Here is a 17,130-nt window from a genome sequence, read left to right on the forward strand (position 1 = left end):
ATGGTGGTTTAGTAGGAGGATTAGATGGCAGGTAGGCGATGTTTGAATGGGCTGGGTCAGTGAGATCAGACTGCGTAATCGCCGATGGGATGGTCATTAGACCGCTGATGTTAGTGGACTCCAAGCCAACTTTGGGATCATTTGGGCTGGTCGCCAATGACCAGCAAGGCGAAAAAAGGTGAATTTGTGAGGTCTAATTCCAAGGAGGGGGAGATAGTTCTTCTCGCTGATGATAGGGAATCCAATGTTGCAACACACAAGGACTCTTCAGAGGGTAGACCGGTTTGAGCCGCTTGAGTGGATTTCGGTTTCTCGTTTCTATTGGTGTTGAGCTTCACCCTGTCCAAAAGCCAGCCCAGAATTTCTGGAAGAGATGAAAGTGTGTTAATTAGTGGACAATAGGAACAAGAGTTGGAACAATTGGGAGGCCATACGGACCTTTCGAGAGAGCTTAACCTGGAGCCCAAGTCAAGTAGTGCTGAAGTCGAAGTTTGAATTAAGTCAATCTGTAGTTCCATTTTCTGAGATTGCCATATTGGAACTGTTGCAATTGAGTCTTTCTTTACGTGAAGGGACGTCAACGAGACCGGGAAAGGACTTATAGGCTCCAAGGGGGTAGGCATAGATGGGTCATTGTCTTCTTGCACAGTGCTAAAGTATTGTAGTGAGGGCTGAAGCTCGGTGTATGGGCTAGGGAATCCTCGATTCGGGATTCTAGGGAAGCCAAAAACCGATCGGATAGGTTTTTACATGACAAGGGACTTTAATACTTTGGGCTCTTCCTTAAAGATGAGGAGTCACTGGGCTCAATTCATGTACACCCGGGCTGCATCGCAGTGCGGACTTCGATTATGAATGAGCTGCTGCCGGGTTTTTGCTGCTTTCTTGAAGATTTAAAGGGGCGGCCAAGGTGACGACATGGACTTGGGCTTGAACTTGTAATTTGGCTACAGTAGTTGTCCTTTCTTGCACGCCTGGTAGATGCAAGTCACAATATTCTGCCCAGGCAGTGGTGGTTAAAGCTCTAGAGATTGGAACTTGGAATCCGTCGCTTTTAAGTGTATTTCTATGTAACGTAATGGTCATTCCACATTGTCTCAGTATTAAGCACACATTTTTACCCCTTCACATTTCGGTAGATTAAACCTACTGGAATTCACCTGGGGAAAACTACCGGGATGCGATATTTACCTCACCCAATGCTTTGAATTCAGAACCCTTCAAAAGCGAGTTTGCACAGGGATTGGAATTTTTATGCCCGGACCACTGTTGCACAGCGATGCTCATCATGGTGTGCAATGGGCGTGCATACAGATGCCTTGGTTCGCACACCATGGTGTGCAAAGGGTCTGCATGCAGATGCCTGTTTGCATACCATGGTGTGCAATGGGCCTGCATGCCGAGGCCTTGGTTCATACACCATGGTGTGCAATGGGCCTGCAAGCAGACGCCTATGTTCGTACACCATGGTGTGCAATGGGCCTGCATGCTGATGCCTTGGTTCACACATCATGGTGTGCAATGGGCATGCAGATGCCTTGGTTCACACATCATGGTGTGCAATGGGCCTGCAGATGCCTTGGTTCACACACCATGGTGTGCAATGGGCCTGCATGCAGATGCCTATGCTCGCACACCATAGTGTGCATTGGGCTTGCATGCCGACGCCATGGTTCACACACCATGGTGTGCAGTGGGCCTGCATGCAGACGCCTTGGTTCACACACCATGGTGTACAATGGGCCTGCATGCCGACGCCTTGCTTCACACACCGTGGTGTGCATTGGGCCTGCATGCCGACGCCTTGCTTCACACACTGTGGTGTGCATTGGGCCTGCATGCCGACGCCTTGCTTCACACACGTGGTGTGCATTGGGTCTGCATGCAGATGCCTTGCGTCACACACCATGGTGTGCAATGGGCCTGCATGCCGACGCCTTGCGTCACACACCATGGTGTGCAATGGGCCTGCATGCCGACGCCTTGCGTCACACACCATGGTGTGCAATGGGCCTGCATGCCGACGCCTTGCGCCACACACCATGGTGTGCAATGGGGCTGCTTGCAGACGCCTTGCGCCACACACCATGGTGTGCAATGGGGCTGCTTGCAGACGCCTTGCATCACACACCATGGTGTGCAATGGGCCTGCATGCGGATGCCTTTGTTAGGAGGGAATCTTCAGGTTGTAGAAGGGATGGACCATCAATACAAGGGGTGCACACGTCACCATCTCTGCATAAAAGTCAGGTTCATGGCTGATACAAAAGCCCTAATTTAGAGCCTAGAGACCAATACTGATCCATGTACAAACCGATATTTGCACAGCAATCAGAATTCTGAGTTGTGCAATAACTGTTGCACCCACTGCATTTTACCCTAGAATTTTTTTTAATTCTCTTGCTGTCTCAGCTGTGATCTTAACATATGTATTGATACCTATACTGTTTTTATCCTGTGTCACTTTTATGGTTTGAACTAAAAAACGAATAACGTTATTTGAACTGAACTGATTGAACTGACTACCCTAGATAGTTTTTCTAGGTCTGACCTGCAGGAGTCTAATCAAGAGGAAAAATGCCTGAAAAAATAAGAGACATGCAGATTTTGTTGTGTTAAATACCAATTCTGCATGTTATTCCTTATTTCAAGTGAAATATGAGTTAAATATCGGGATATTGGTATTAATTGGGTGTTAAATACCTCACAGTACCCTGACCTACTGGGAATCATGGCCTTGGTTATCCATGGGCACCATCACGCTTGCTTTTAACCTCTTTGCTTTACCCCAGGTGGGTGATGTCATAGATTTTTACATGTTGGGCTTCACCTCTAAAAGCAAATTTCCAACACAGGCAGTGAACCTGGGAAAAAGCTTGACTTGGCTCCTGCAGCAAGGGGGGACTCCCCAAGAGAGACAAAGGATCAGAAGCTGTGCCCCATTTGCCTTGCATATTCCTCTGTACCTGGCTGGTGCTATACAAAGGGGGTAAAGGGGAAGGAGGGCCAGTGGGCATCATTTTACCTGCATCCCTTTCTGAATTACGGACAAGCTCCTAAATATGAGAGGCCCACCTGGCTGACACCTTCCAAAGCCAATGAGAAAGTCCTAAGCTATGCACTCCCGCGTGTGCGCAATGCCATCTGCACTCTTTTGGATGGAGTCTGCTGAATTGGGTTACCACACCATTTGCTTTTTTTTTTAACTTGCTTTCCAAATGGGGGAAAAAGCTTTTGCGAATCAGGCCTTTAACTTTGAATACATTTGTGTTTGCAATCAATTATTTTACTCATAAAAGTGGCGACACAGGGAGATTATAATGTGTATGTGAGATTAACACAAAGTTTCTCCATTTTGTCTTCCAGGCGAGGCCCTCTCCTGTGTGGAATGTACGAGCAACATAGACTGCACGACCCCTAGCGTTACCTGCCCCAGCCCCTCTGATATTTGTTATACTAAATACACCGAAACTACCTCCAGTAAGTAGGAAGTTTCAAATAAATGGGGTCCCAGGCAGTAGGTACACAACAGCTACTAAAATGTACTATCAAGTCCATATATGTTTCGGCTTCAGACTTTAGTAATGTAGAGTCATTTTCAGGACTAAAACAGATTTTCAAACATTTACAGATTGTTAACTCATTTATCCATCTGGCTAAAGGGGTTTATATTTCAGCGAACGGGATATCCATTACCATTGTTACGGAGTAACCAGTCTGCCAAGATCTAAATCACGCCCTTTGTAACTTGTAAACATAGAAACTGCCTCATTATAGAAGAGGACTCTTATAGGAGCCGTGGCAAATGTTTTAACCTCTTACTTAAGCAGAAAATGCACAAGGATGAGCCTTTAAACCCAGTGCATTTCTTGAGATTCACATGGAATTGCATTTTTAAATTATAAACTGTAGAAGAAGCCTTTTAATGGGCACGCTTAAAACTAGGGGAAATCAGAGGAGAATGAATTACAGATGCGGTTATTACCAGGGTCTAGGGTTCTGGTATATCAAAGACCCTCATACACATGCGCCAAATGGTATGGTATATCTTGGTTCTCCGCCCTGTCGGCTATGTGAGTAGCCTCATCATTGGGTCTTTTATCACTCGAACACTGGGTTCTCCAAGTGATCTCCTTTTTTCACCCGGAGGTGAACTGTCTGGTTTTATGACAGTTGTGATAAAAAGTGCAGAAATGTTCTAGCGAAGTGTGAATTAAAAATACCTCATGTCCTCAGTTTGAAACTTTAATTACTGAGGATGGGGTAAGATTAAGAGTGGGGTCGTGCTGTGGTGGAAGTGCTTCTGTTCCACCGTACCTGGTGATAGATCGTGAAAGGTCGACATGTTTTGGCCCTAGGTAGCACTCAAGGGTCTGTGGGCCTTCTTTAGGACCAGATCGAGGATGGCTATTGTCAGGAACAGCCTGTGAACGGTAAGTACATTACTCACCAATCTTCATCGAGCTCATTCGCTCATGTTTGTTTTAGAGTCGCAGTTGGCAATTTAGTCTGACTCTGGAGAGATAAAAGACGGTACAGATTGAAATACTCTGATGCATTTCATACAGTACGATGTAGGTATCATCCTGTTCTGTTTTAATAAAATCAATTTAAATTGGTACAGCTGGAAACAGGAAAGTTTCTGATGGTAAGTGTTCCAAAATAACTGGTTTGGCTTGTGAATAAATTATGAAGTTGTATAGTACTGCTGTAGTGTGAGGAAATTCCTCTATTGTGATGATGATGGTGAGTGCTATCAATAATGCCGCTCACAGTGCATTTTTTTCATAGGGATTAAGGTCATAGTTATCTCGCTCACAATGCTTTCTGAAGCATTTTTTTTGTTTTCAAATTATTTTTGTTGAAAAAAAAAAAACGCACAGAAACGAAAGAAAATAAATACAAAAATGGCGGAGAAGAAAATAGCAATACAGATGGCATCTCGGTACAAGACAATCATTGTATGCAAACTAGCCAAAAGATACAAGCTAACGAAAAAGAATATGTACTATACAAAACAATACTATCGTACTCAAGTGCCTATAAAATTCAGCCATAGATCGATTGTGGGTCGCAGGGTAAGAAAATAAACCTCGGACGTAGTAAAATACCAAGCGTGTCCAGATAAGTAATCATTAAGTGACATATGAAAGAGTGAGACAAGATTACAGCATACTTCTTCATAACAATGGAGATACAGTACAAATCTATATATTTCACAATAGAATAGATTCACGGGGTTCAAATGACAGTGTTGAGGCGTCCAGGGATTTCCACAGTTTTGGGTGAGATTTGCGCCATGGGGAGGAATGAAGTGCCGGGTTGTCCGCACCTCTCAGAAAGGACAGCCACTCTTGCCAGATTTTAAATGATAAGTTGCTTGCATTTTTCCATTTGCACAATATAACCTTACAGGCTAGGGTAAGCAAGATGTCCATCAGATCTCGGTCGTTATCATTGACCAGTGTTGGATCCAAGACGCCCAATAAAATATATGAGAACTCCCTGGGAGGATGAGTGTTAAAAATGTGGTCTATGCATTGGTAGATTTTATCCCAATATGACTGTAGAGTGGGGCAGGTGAAGAGCATGTGTGTGTGTCACCAACAGCAGAGTTGCAGTTCCAACAACTCGGGCTGTCTTGTAGATGGAGTTTGAAAAGTTTTTCTGGTGTCCAGTATGACCTATTGAGTAACATGTACTTAGTCTGTGATAAGATAGGGGATATGTTATTCGAGAAGGCTGTGCAATATATTTTTTCCCAGTCAAATGAAATATTAGTAGTGTTTGGTTCAGATTCCCACTTTGTTTCATTTTGTTTGTGTGCTTTCCTTGGATTAGGTGTCAGAAGCTTGTATATTCTGGAAACCGTGTGGCCAGAATTCAATAGCAATGGTAATTGGGTAGCTAACGATCGGACGTAGGGTTTAATAGAGCGCGAAGAGAGGAGGGATTTCAATTTTAGGAATTCATAGAAGTCCATGGGGGTTAAGTTGTATTGGCTTTGGAGAGTTGAGAAAGGTAGCGGTTGTGTACCTGAAAAAAGGTCTTTAACTAGATTTATACCTTTGTGAGATCATGGCTCCCAGTAGAGCATACTACCTTCGATCCGGTGCGAGGCGTTTTTCCATAAAGAGGCCATGTTGGACTTGTTTATCTTAAGCTTAGCAAGGTTGTTTAACCATAGAAGAGCTCTTTTGGTGTTGAGGAGAACGTATCGTGAATGAGGAAGGTGAGATAGGTCCATGGTGAGGAGAGCAGATAGAGGCATTCTATCAATGAGTGACCTTTCTATTTCCAGCCTTATTGGAGTATAGTCTGGATGCCCTGTCAACCAATTAGCTCCTTGCTTACAGAGAAATGCCGTTTGATAGTTCCCAAAGTTGGGCAGACCCAGGCCGCCTTTGTCTTTAGAAAGCTGTAGCTTACTCAATGATATTCTGGGCTTCTTACCCTGCCATAGGAACGAGTTAAAGAGTTTATATATTTTGTTTAAAAAAATCAGGAGAGAAGGTCATCGGGAGCATGCTAGCAAGGTAATTGACCAGGGGAGTCACCATCATTTTTAGGGTTTCAGCCCTGCCCCACCATGAGAGGTATTTCCAATAATGTGGATATCTTTTTGTAGACCGAAGCTTCATTGACATGGAGAGTAGATATTAAGTCTTTCTTGAAGTCAAGGCCTAAATATTTAAAGCTTTTAGATTGCCACGACAGACCGGAGTCACCCATAATGTCCTTACTGCCGATATTGTTCAGGAGTTTAACTTCAGTTTTATCCTTGTTTAGTTTATATCCAGACACCTTTGAGAAATGATCTATTGTAGACATCAGTGCTGGAATGGCCTTATCAGCCTCTTCAGAGACAACTAGGACATCATCGGCGTAAGCCGTAATCTTGACCGTGTAATCATTAAAATGGACCCCAGATATGTTTATTGTTCCTGATGTGAAACAAGAACGGTTCAATGGCAAGTAGGAAAAGTGAGGGGTAGAGGGGGCAGCCCTGTCTAGTTCCTTGTTTGAGTTTGAAGGAGGACGAGATTGAACCTCCTGGCCGAGGGGCTGAAATATAATGACATGACCATACGCGTGAAGTTTTCACCCAATCCAAATTTATTCAGCGCCGCTTCTAGATCAGTCCAATCAACTTTGTTGAATGCCTTTTCAGCATCGAGTGTGATGGCTACTGTGGGTGAAGGTGTTAATTTAGCCTTTTCCAAAACATGTGGTAAGACCCTAGTGTTGTCACTAGACAATCTATTCTTTAAGAAACCCACCCGAGATGGATGAATTAGTTTAGGTAAGAATTTTTGTAAACGGTTAGCTAAAATCATGGCGTAAATCTTAGTCTAAGTTGATGAGGGAAATCGGCCTACAGTTTTTAGGAAGTGTTGTATCTTTCCCCTCCTTGGGTAGTACTGCAGTAATAGCTTCGGCCAGAGTACCCGTGACTGTACCTGTCTCACTGAATTAGTGGAATAGGTTCAAGAGGGGAGTAACCAGGAGCGAGGGGAAGCATTTATAAAAGTTTGCACTAAACCCTGGGGCTTTCCCACATTTAAGCAGTTTAATAGCTTTTTCAATTTCCAGGGCGGTTATTGGACTGTTGAGTCCTAATCGTTCTAAATCTGACAGGGCTGGAAGGCCGCATTCGTTAAGATAATCCTGAATTTTACTTTCATCAACATCCTTGTTCTTAGAATATAAAGTATCATAAAAGATTTTTAAAATATCAGCAATCTTATCTGGCTCTGAGTGAACTGCGCCTTTATGATCTTGTATACTATTTATCGTATTTTTCTGTACTTTAAACTTTAGATATGCTGCGAGGCTTTTACCAGCCTTGTTGGATTTAAAAACTTTCTGAAGCATTTTAAAGAATAAATTCAATGTAATGTGGCAGCACTTGGTATGGCATGTGGTGGTCAGCGTGTTACTAGTTACTACAGAGAGATTAGGCAAACTAAATATGAATGAAAATATTCTTATGCATACCTGTTGCAGTATGCAAATGACGCGAAGTTATGAAAAGGGGTTAAAATATGAGTTTATATTTCAGGAAAGAAAGCCTGGTTAGATATTAGACATTGTACAGGGCTACTGAATTACAAACCATAGCACACAAATGCGTGTTACATGCACGTTTTTATGTCACTTAAATTGTGACTCGATGACAGCTGTTCGGTAATATATTATGAAAAAAGGCTAGCATCTTAAACATCATTAAAAAAAATATTTTCTCTAGAAAGGAATCTGTGTTGATGATTCCAGATAGCACTTCACAAAAACCTAAAAATTTTTTCTTTCATATGCGGATTGGCCAAGGTCAAAACCAAGGGGGAAGACACCTCTCTTTATTTTGAAAGGGGTCTCCTTGACAGGGTGGTTCAGTGATGATAATGATGGCACCGTATGTTACAGTGTGTCATATGGTGTGTCCGCTGACGTTCCTCGGAGGCGGTGTACCTCTTATAAGTATAAAGCTTGGTCTAACCTCTGGGGATGACTTGGTTTTATGCTGTGTTATGCATAGTTTTATTATTCTGATTTGTGCTCTTTGTTATGTCGGAACTGGGACTTTCAGTGTATTACAGAGAGCCAGGGTATATTATCATTTAAACCATGGGCATTGGTCTTCAGGCGGTACACCCACCGCTGTTCCTTTTCAAAGAGGATGAGCTCTGCATTGTTCTTTGTGGGAAGGGTTTTTAAAATGACCCGTTGTATGTCCTCGGTGATGTGTTTCATATTGAGAAAGTGAGTGCTCATCCGGGTGGTGTATTTTCTGCATTTGATGTTACTACGGTGCTCGCAAATCCTCTGTTTTGCTTTCCTACAGGTCACACCAATGTACTTAAGACTACAGGGACAGGTAATCATGTAAATAACGTGAGTTGTAGTGCATTTTGGTGTGGTATTTGATTGTCCATTCAAAAATTTCACTTAGACTCTTGGTAGTTTTAGTGAGTTTGCAAACGGAGCAGGATCTACATCGGTAATGACAATGGATGGGTGGTAAGTTCCACATTGTAGTCCCTTTTTCTCCTTGAGGTCTTTTTTGTGGTTGTCTTGTGTGGACTAGCAGGTCCCGGATATTCCTGGTTCTTGTGTTGGCAAACCTTGGTTTCGGCCAGTTAAATGTTGCTGATGTTAAGATACGCCAGTGTTTATTGACTGCTTTTTTCACTAGGTTAGTGACTGAACTGTAGGTTGTGACACACGTCAGGACATCTGGGTTATTTTCTTTGATGTTCGTTTCTAGGAGATTGTCCCTGTGTTTGTGTCGTGCTCATCTCTGGCATTTTCTAAACCCTAAAGCTGAATTGAAATAAACTTCAGGAAAGAAAAATATCTTCCTTTTCTGAGTGACAGTTTATCACAGTGTTTTAATCGTATTTCCGCTGCACTGTCTGTAAATAACCTCACTGGACCCTTCTCCTCGCTTTGCACCTGCACATCTTGGCGAGCAAAGGAGAGAGGAGGGGAAAACAGGCATTTCTTCCAGTGTTGTGCACTAGACTCTGGTTGTGCCACTGGCAAGGTCACAGCCTGACACAGTAAGTAGTCCGCCTTCTCTTTCTCTGACACTGTGGATGGGCGTGGCGTGCTATTACCTGGCACTCCTAATGATTCTGATGGGTTCCCTCTGGGCGTAATTTCTTTGCCAAGACGCCTGCATGGCATTCATGGGCCTATCTTGAGGTGCAGCTTGTCACATTAAGTGGAGTGAAGAACAGACAATTGATGGACAAAGTATGCTCTGTCGTAGAGTAGCAGCTCGTGCTCGTCCTTGTCCTTTGTGATAAGGCCGTTTTGTAATTGTAAATTTGCAGTATGCTCATAGACATGTGGGTGTGTCTGTCACCATAGTTTGAGACCTTTGTGCTATATACACACATTTGACCTGTACACCTGGCAATCCACAGTGATAATGTCTCATTGTTTAGGAAGTGCTTTCACATTGCGGGGTCATTGCACAACTGACCCTGTTGATACTAGCTCACACCAGTTGTTAGAGAGCTGGACTAGCCCAAGGAGGAAGTTCCTTCTATTTGCAGTACGTTGCTTTATTTAGCCCCATAGTTCCACATTCCTACCCTTAGAGCGCTTTATCACCCGCAAGGGTATCCTGTCGCTTGGGTACCCGTCTGGGTTGCCGTACAGGAGTGGGCTAAGGATGCAAACTGCAGCAGGTCTGGCTGTTAAGTCCTTCGTATCCCAGGCCAGTACAAAATGTTAATAGGATGATTAATGCCATTGCACCTGTTCTCACTTCATGTATGAGCACCTTTTCCTACTGCCTCTGATCCCACTTGCTGGACACAGCTCCCTGTGGTCTCACTGCTTAAGCAACCTATCACAAACACCAACATTCTTGGCAGTTTATGAACATTTCTGGATTGCCTTTTATGACTAAAATAGTGAAAAAGAAGTTAATAAACACCTCCGTACTTTGGAGAAACATGGGCTATCCTAGACATGGCACAAGCTGGCCTCCTGGCTTGTCACTGAAGCAAAGTGGCACTTGCATCAGTATTCGATAAATTGCCTATCACACAGGATAAGAGGCGTGCTGCGGCACGGACCCTAGTGGACTTGGTAGCCGCATTGGAAAGCATATTTCATTCAGTCCTCATTTATAGACTTTAGGATGCCTGTGTCTGGAGCAAGGCTATAGGTTGGATCAATCTGTCTTATCTGGAAGGGCCTGTAGAGAGCCACCCATCTTTTGAACTTGGTTTAACCCCATACACCCTTTCGGATCGGGCTTGGTCCGAGGGTATAAATAAAGGAGCCAGAGTTGCACGCGACCACTGGCTGAATAGAGACTAACGTGTTTTGCGTGAGCTTCTTTTGTGCTCCGTAGCACAGGACTTCACTGCTGGTCCTTGCCTGCTACACTGGCGACGAACGATGCAGAAGGCGCGTCTAAGGCCAGCCCGTCTGTGCCCGTCCGCGCTTGGACCGCGCCCAGCACCAGAACCCCTGGCCCCCTTAAACACCACAACGCCCAAGAGCACTACGATGCCAGCTTCCTCCACGCACTCAACCCTGGACGAGAACACACCTGCTACCAGGTAATCCCGAAGCGCACCCAAGGACCTTTCACCTGCCGGAACTGCAGCTTCACCAGCACTTGGCCCGCAAAACCACCAACCGAAGGACCCAACTACCTCCAATGCATACTCTTCAACACCGACTCTACCCGCAAACACGTGGTCGAACTATGGGACCTCCTCGACTCTACCTCCCCAGACATCGCCTTCCTGATGGAGACCTGGCTGAACCCCACCTCCGCTCCCGACATCGCCATAGCCATCCCGGAAGGCTACAAGATCAACCGCAGGGACCGCACTAACAACCTAGGTGGAGGAATCGCCATCGTCCACAGGAACACCATCAGAGTCTCGACCAACACCGACAACCTCCGCACCGCCGAACACATGCACTTCCAGATTCACACTGACCTCAACACCACCCTCAGAGGATCCCTCATCTACAGACCCCCCGGACCCCGACCACAGTTCAGCGACTCCATCGCCGACTTCATCAGCACACACGCCCTCGCCTCCACGGACTACATCCTCCTCGGGGACCTGAACTTCCACCTCGAACAACGACACCAACTCTACCACCCTGATTGACAACCTCGCCAACCTCTGACTCAGACAGCTCGTGACAACACCAACTCACGCCGCCGGCCACACACTGGACCCCATCTTCACCGCAAGCCCCCACGTCTCCTTCAACCACACCACTGAACCCCACTGGACCGACCCCAACTGCATTCACTTCACCTTCAGGAAGCCCACCACGCACCAACACACCCAACAGATGCCTCGACACTGCTGGAGGAAGGTCACAAGACCAGCTAACCACCACGCTTGCCAAGAGCCCACCCACTGACTCCATCGACCCTGACACCGCTGCCGCAACCTCAGAGAATGGATCAAAGACTGCGCCAACACCCTCGCCCCGCTCACGACACCCTCCAACAGCCACACCAACAAGAAAGCCACCTAGTTCACCGAAGGCCTCCAAACGAACATGCCAAAAACTGGAGAAGAACTGGCGCTGCAAACGAATACCGGACAGCTACGAAGCCCACAAGAAAGCCACTCGCAGACATAATCAACTCATCAGAGCCGCCAACAGGGCCTCATTCAAAGACCGCCTGGATAACAACGCACACAACAGCAAAGAGCTCTTCAACAGCATGAAGAAACTTTTCAACCCCAGCTCCAACACCAATGACATTCCGCCTTCGCAAGACCTGTGCAACGCGCTTGCCACCTTCTTCCACCGAAAGATCGCCAACATCCACGACCGCTTCAATGCCACGACTGCCCCAACAACCATCTCCCCCACGACCACCACCTGCACCAACCACCTGCTCTCATGGACCAGCATCAACGACCAGGACACCAGCGAGATCATGAACACCATCCACTCCGGATCACCGCTAGACCCATGCCCTCAACAAAGCCAGCACAGCCATCGCACCCCATCTCCGGAAAGTAATCAACATTTCCTTCAAGACCGCAACCTTCCCAGAAAGCTGGAAGCACGCCGAGATCAACGCCTTCCTCAAGAAACCCAAGGACCTCAAGAACTTCCGACCCATCTCCCTGCTCCCGTTCCCGGCGAAGGTCACCGAGAAAATCGTCAACAAACAGCTGACCCGCTTCTTTGAGAACAGCATCCTGGACCCGTCCCAGTCCGGGTTCTGCAGCAACCAGAGCACCAAAACCGCCCTCCTCGCCGCTTCCGATAACATCAGGACCCTGCGTGACAATGGAGAAACAGCAGCCCTCATCCTCCTGGACCTGTCAACCGCCTTCAACACGGTCTGCCACCGCACACTACGAACACGCCTACACAACTCCGGGATCCAAGAGAAGGCCCTGGACTGGAACACGTCCTTCCTCTCCGGCAGAACTCGGAGCGTCCGCCTCCTCCCCCCCCCCCCCCTTCCGCTCCATTGCCACCGATATCATCTGCGGCTTACCCAGGGCTCCTCCCTCAGCTCGACTCTGTTCAACATCTACATGGCACCCGTCGCCTGACAGCACAAACTCAACATCATCTCCTACGCCGACACAACTCTGCTGATCATCTCCCTCACCAAAGACCCTCACACCGCCAAAACCAACCTCCACGAAGGAATGAAGGCCGTCACCGAATGGAGGAGGAACAGCCGGCTGAAGCTGAACTCGGACAAAACCAAGGTCCTCATCCTCGGCTCCACTCCTTCAGCCTGGGACGACTCCTGGTGGCCGAAAACCCTAGGAACAGCTCCGACACCCACCGACCACTCACTCAACCTGGGGGTCATCCTCGACCTCACCCTCTCCATGACTAAACAGGTCAACGCTGTCTCTTCATCCTGATTCAACACCCTCTGAATGCCCTGCAGGATCTTCAAGTGGATCCCCACTGAGACGAGAAGAACAATCACCCAGGCCCTCGTCCCCAGCAGGCTGGACTATGGAAATTCCCTCTACGCAGGAACGTCAGCCAAGCTCCTGAGTCAATTGCAACGCAACCAAAACAACTCGGCAAGTCTTATCCTCGACATCCCCCACTGCAGCCACATCACACCCCACCTGAGAGACCTACACTGGCTCCCCGTCAACAAGAGGATAACCTTCAAACTCCTCATCCACGCACACAAAGCTTTCCACAAGACCGGCCCAGCATACCTCAACAGACTACTCAACTTCCACTCCCTCACCCGCCAGCTCTGCTCTGCTCCGCCAGCCTCGCCCTCGCCACAGTCCACCGTATCCGAAGAACGACCGCCGGCGGCAGAACCTTCTCCCACCTTGCCGCCAAGACCTGGAACACCCTCCCCACCAACCTACGGCAGACCCAAGACCTACCCACCTTCAGAAGACTCCTCAAGACGTGGCTCTTCGATCACTAGCAGCACCCCCTCCCCCCCAGCGCCTTGAGACCCTCACGGGTATGTAGTGCACTTTATAAATGTCATGATTGATTGAACCCCCACCCTCCTGCCGATAGCCTCACTCATCTCATACGCTGAGCGGCGAGCCTGCCACCCACCACCCACACTGCAAGACTAGTGTGGTGACGTGTGTGGAGACGTCATGGCTCACTGCCTTGTATCCCACTGTGGCAGTGCAGCCTGAGCATACTGAAGTCAACCCAGCCTGCGGTGGTGATTAAGAGTGTGGAGCTCAGACGCACTCCGACATCTGCGAGCGGGCTAATCCAGTCAGGGAGGCCATCAAAGAAAAAAAAATTGCGGGGCGTTGCTGCCTGCCTGCCTCCTCTTCGTGTATAAGCAAGACATGCAACTGTATCCCTGCAGGGTGAGTGCCCCACCCTGCAGAGATACACTGAGGGGAAATAGTCACACAGGGAGCCTGAAAAGAGGCATTTCAAAATACATTCCTCCCCTCCCACACACAACGGCCTAAAGACTTGCTCTCAGCAGCTGAATACCCAGCAATACCCAGCCTCAATCAGTCACCTGCACATTACTGCCTGGAGCACAATGTGTAGGCGAGCATGCCCATAACCACTTAAAGGGGAAAGGAGAGCCAGTCACAAGCACAAAGGTCAGTTGCAGTCTGCGAAAATAATAGTGCCACAACAGCACCTCACCCACCTTCAGCAGCTCTACCTCAAAAACATACAAAGACCACCATCTACTAACAATGGTAGATCCTACCGCCACCACAACCACCCACGCAGGCACCACTAGCACCATTCTCACTTGCATCAGTGATGCCCAGCTCGCCGACCCCGCCACGGCCATGCCCAGTGGAAACTCTGGTTGGGTCGCTTCATATAAGGAGCTTCCTTGGCATGGTGACATACTGCGGGAGGTTCGTTCCAGCTCTGGCCATGCTGTCTGAACCCCTTTGCCAACTTACAAAGTCCAGTGTACCATGGAGATGGGGCCCAGGAGAAGAGATAGCATTCAACAATATTAAAAATGGTGCTGCTGGACCAGACGGCCATTGTGTATTTCCACCCCAAGAAGAAAACAGCTTGCAGTTGACGCCACCTCCATAGGGCTCAAGGCAGTCCGCCTGCAAGAAAACAGAGGAACCTGTGTCCCAGTCGCGTACGCTAGTCTGTCGTTGATGCAGACTGAAAACTGCTACACTCAAATAGAGCGGGAAGCCCTGGCAATCATTTGGGTGTGCAAACATTTCCACCCATACCTCTGCAGCCACCCGTTCCGTGTAGTCACAGACCACAAGCCTCTACTACCTCTGTTCAATGACTCACCTCACCTAGCGCCACCAAGGATAGAAAGATGGGCCATCCAGCTCCAAGCTTCTCTTTCAAGCTGATGTACAGACCAGAGGAGGACTACCCGACAGACTTCCTGTCAAGACACCAACCACCTGGCAGCATAGGCGAAAACAATGTGGAGGATGAACATACCGAACGTTTCATAAACCTAGTGGAAGCCAATGCCTGCCCGATCGTCATAATGCGAGAAGACCTCCAGAGTGCCACAGGAGCAGATTACACACTTGAAAAGGTGAAGGAGACTCTGGCTAGTGGACAGTGGCATCAATTGCTTGACGGTTCTAAATCACCCATGCCAGAGGAACAGAATGTCGGACGCCAGCTCTGGAGGGTGAGACACGAACTAAGCATCAGCAGGACAGGTTGGGTACGACGAGGGCAGTGAATTATCATTGCAAGAAGCCTCCGCATTCAAATGGTCGCACTTGCCCATCAAGGACACCAGGGGGCCGCAAAGAAAAAGGCCAGACTCCGCAAGAAAGTGTTGTTCCCCTACGTGGACGAAATGGTGGATGAAGAAGTCAGGCGCTGTTGACTAATCCGCATTGATTTTGGGAGCTTCCCAGATGGGCAGCACACAGTGGTAATAATGGACTCCTTCTCGAAGTTTCCCATAGTGGAGCTCTTGCAGACTACTACATTAATTCACGTTAAGCCAGTACTGGAGAAGACTTTTGCGCTGTTTGGGCTCCCAGAAGAGGTCCATTCAGACAACGGGCTGCCATTCCAGGGGCAAGACTTTTACGATTTCCTGGCACAAAGGGCTATCAAACACCGTTTGATCACCCAACAATGTCATCGCTACCTATTTCGGCCCAACCCTGCTCCAAGGCGAAGACTAAAAGACTTCATGTACTGATATGCCTATGCACGTTTGTTTGGTTATTCTCTTTCACCCTACTCCTTGTCTGTTCTCTCTTCTCTATCCGTTTTCCCTGTTATCTCTGAACTAAAATAAGGGAGGGATGCAGGGAGCCACCCGTCATCTTTTATACTTGGTTTGACCCCATACACCCCTCACAACGGGCTGCACGCCACACACTGCTGCACGCCACACACTGCTGCATGCCACACACTGCTGCACGCCACACACTGCTGCATGCTGCCTGCCTCACACTGCTGCCCGCCTCACACTGCTGCCCGCCCCACACTGCTGCCCGCCACACACTGCTGCCCGCCACACACTGCTGCCCGCCACACACTGCTGCCCGCCACACACTGCTGCCCGCCACACGCTGCTGCACGCCTCACGCTGCTGCACGCCTCATGCTGCCACCCACCTCCCACTGCCACCCGCCTCCCACTTCCGCCCGCCTCCCACTGCTGCACGCCACACACTGCCGCACGCCACACACTGCTGCACGCCTAATGCGAGACCTATTGCATTGCAAATGCTTGTTCTGGACTGCAGTGACAGGAAGGACATCGATGTGCGCGTGCTCACTCCTCAGTAGAGAAGTTACGGCATGACTTCATGCCAGGTGAGCATTGTAGGGGAATTGAAAACCTTTAAAGATCGTCATTTTCTCTCTGGATTGCCCTTCTCTTTTTAAAACTCAGAAGCAGCAAAATTGTCGTGGTGCCAACAGGGTTTTAAGTGGAAGCTTTTTCAATATTACACACAAGACCTAGTTGCGGCTTATTTATCTTATGCAACTAACAACCATTGACAAAGCCAATAGTCCTGACTTGTTGTAGGTATCTGGATGCAATGACAAAAACAGCAAAATACAAGTTGGGCGGCACACTATTCTAAGCACATATTTTTAGCTTACATGTTTAAAGCCACGCCCTTAATTACATTAGTTTTTCATCCCACTTAAAGCCCTGAGAGCT

General features: G+C 47.7%; 1 protein-coding gene across 1 annotated transcript in view; it reads left to right on the top strand.

Moving 5' to 3' along the window:
* Window positions 1-17,130, top strand: part of LOC144770784 (phospholipase A2 inhibitor gamma subunit B-like) — a 63,606-nt gene that overhangs the window by 13,816 nt on the left and 32,660 nt on the right. Inside the window, exon 2 of the mRNA XM_078655538.1 lies at window positions 3,367-3,480. Coding sequence (XP_078511664.1) covers window positions 3,367-3,480 — 114 coding nt within the window. The remainder of the gene's footprint in view (window positions 1-3,366; window positions 3,481-17,130) is intronic.

The sequence above is a fragment of the Lissotriton helveticus genome, chromosome 7 (genome assembly GCF_964261635.1).
Source record: "Lissotriton helveticus chromosome 7, aLisHel1.1, whole genome shotgun sequence".
NCBI classification, from domain to species: Eukaryota; Metazoa; Chordata; class Amphibia; order Caudata; family Salamandridae; genus Lissotriton; species Lissotriton helveticus.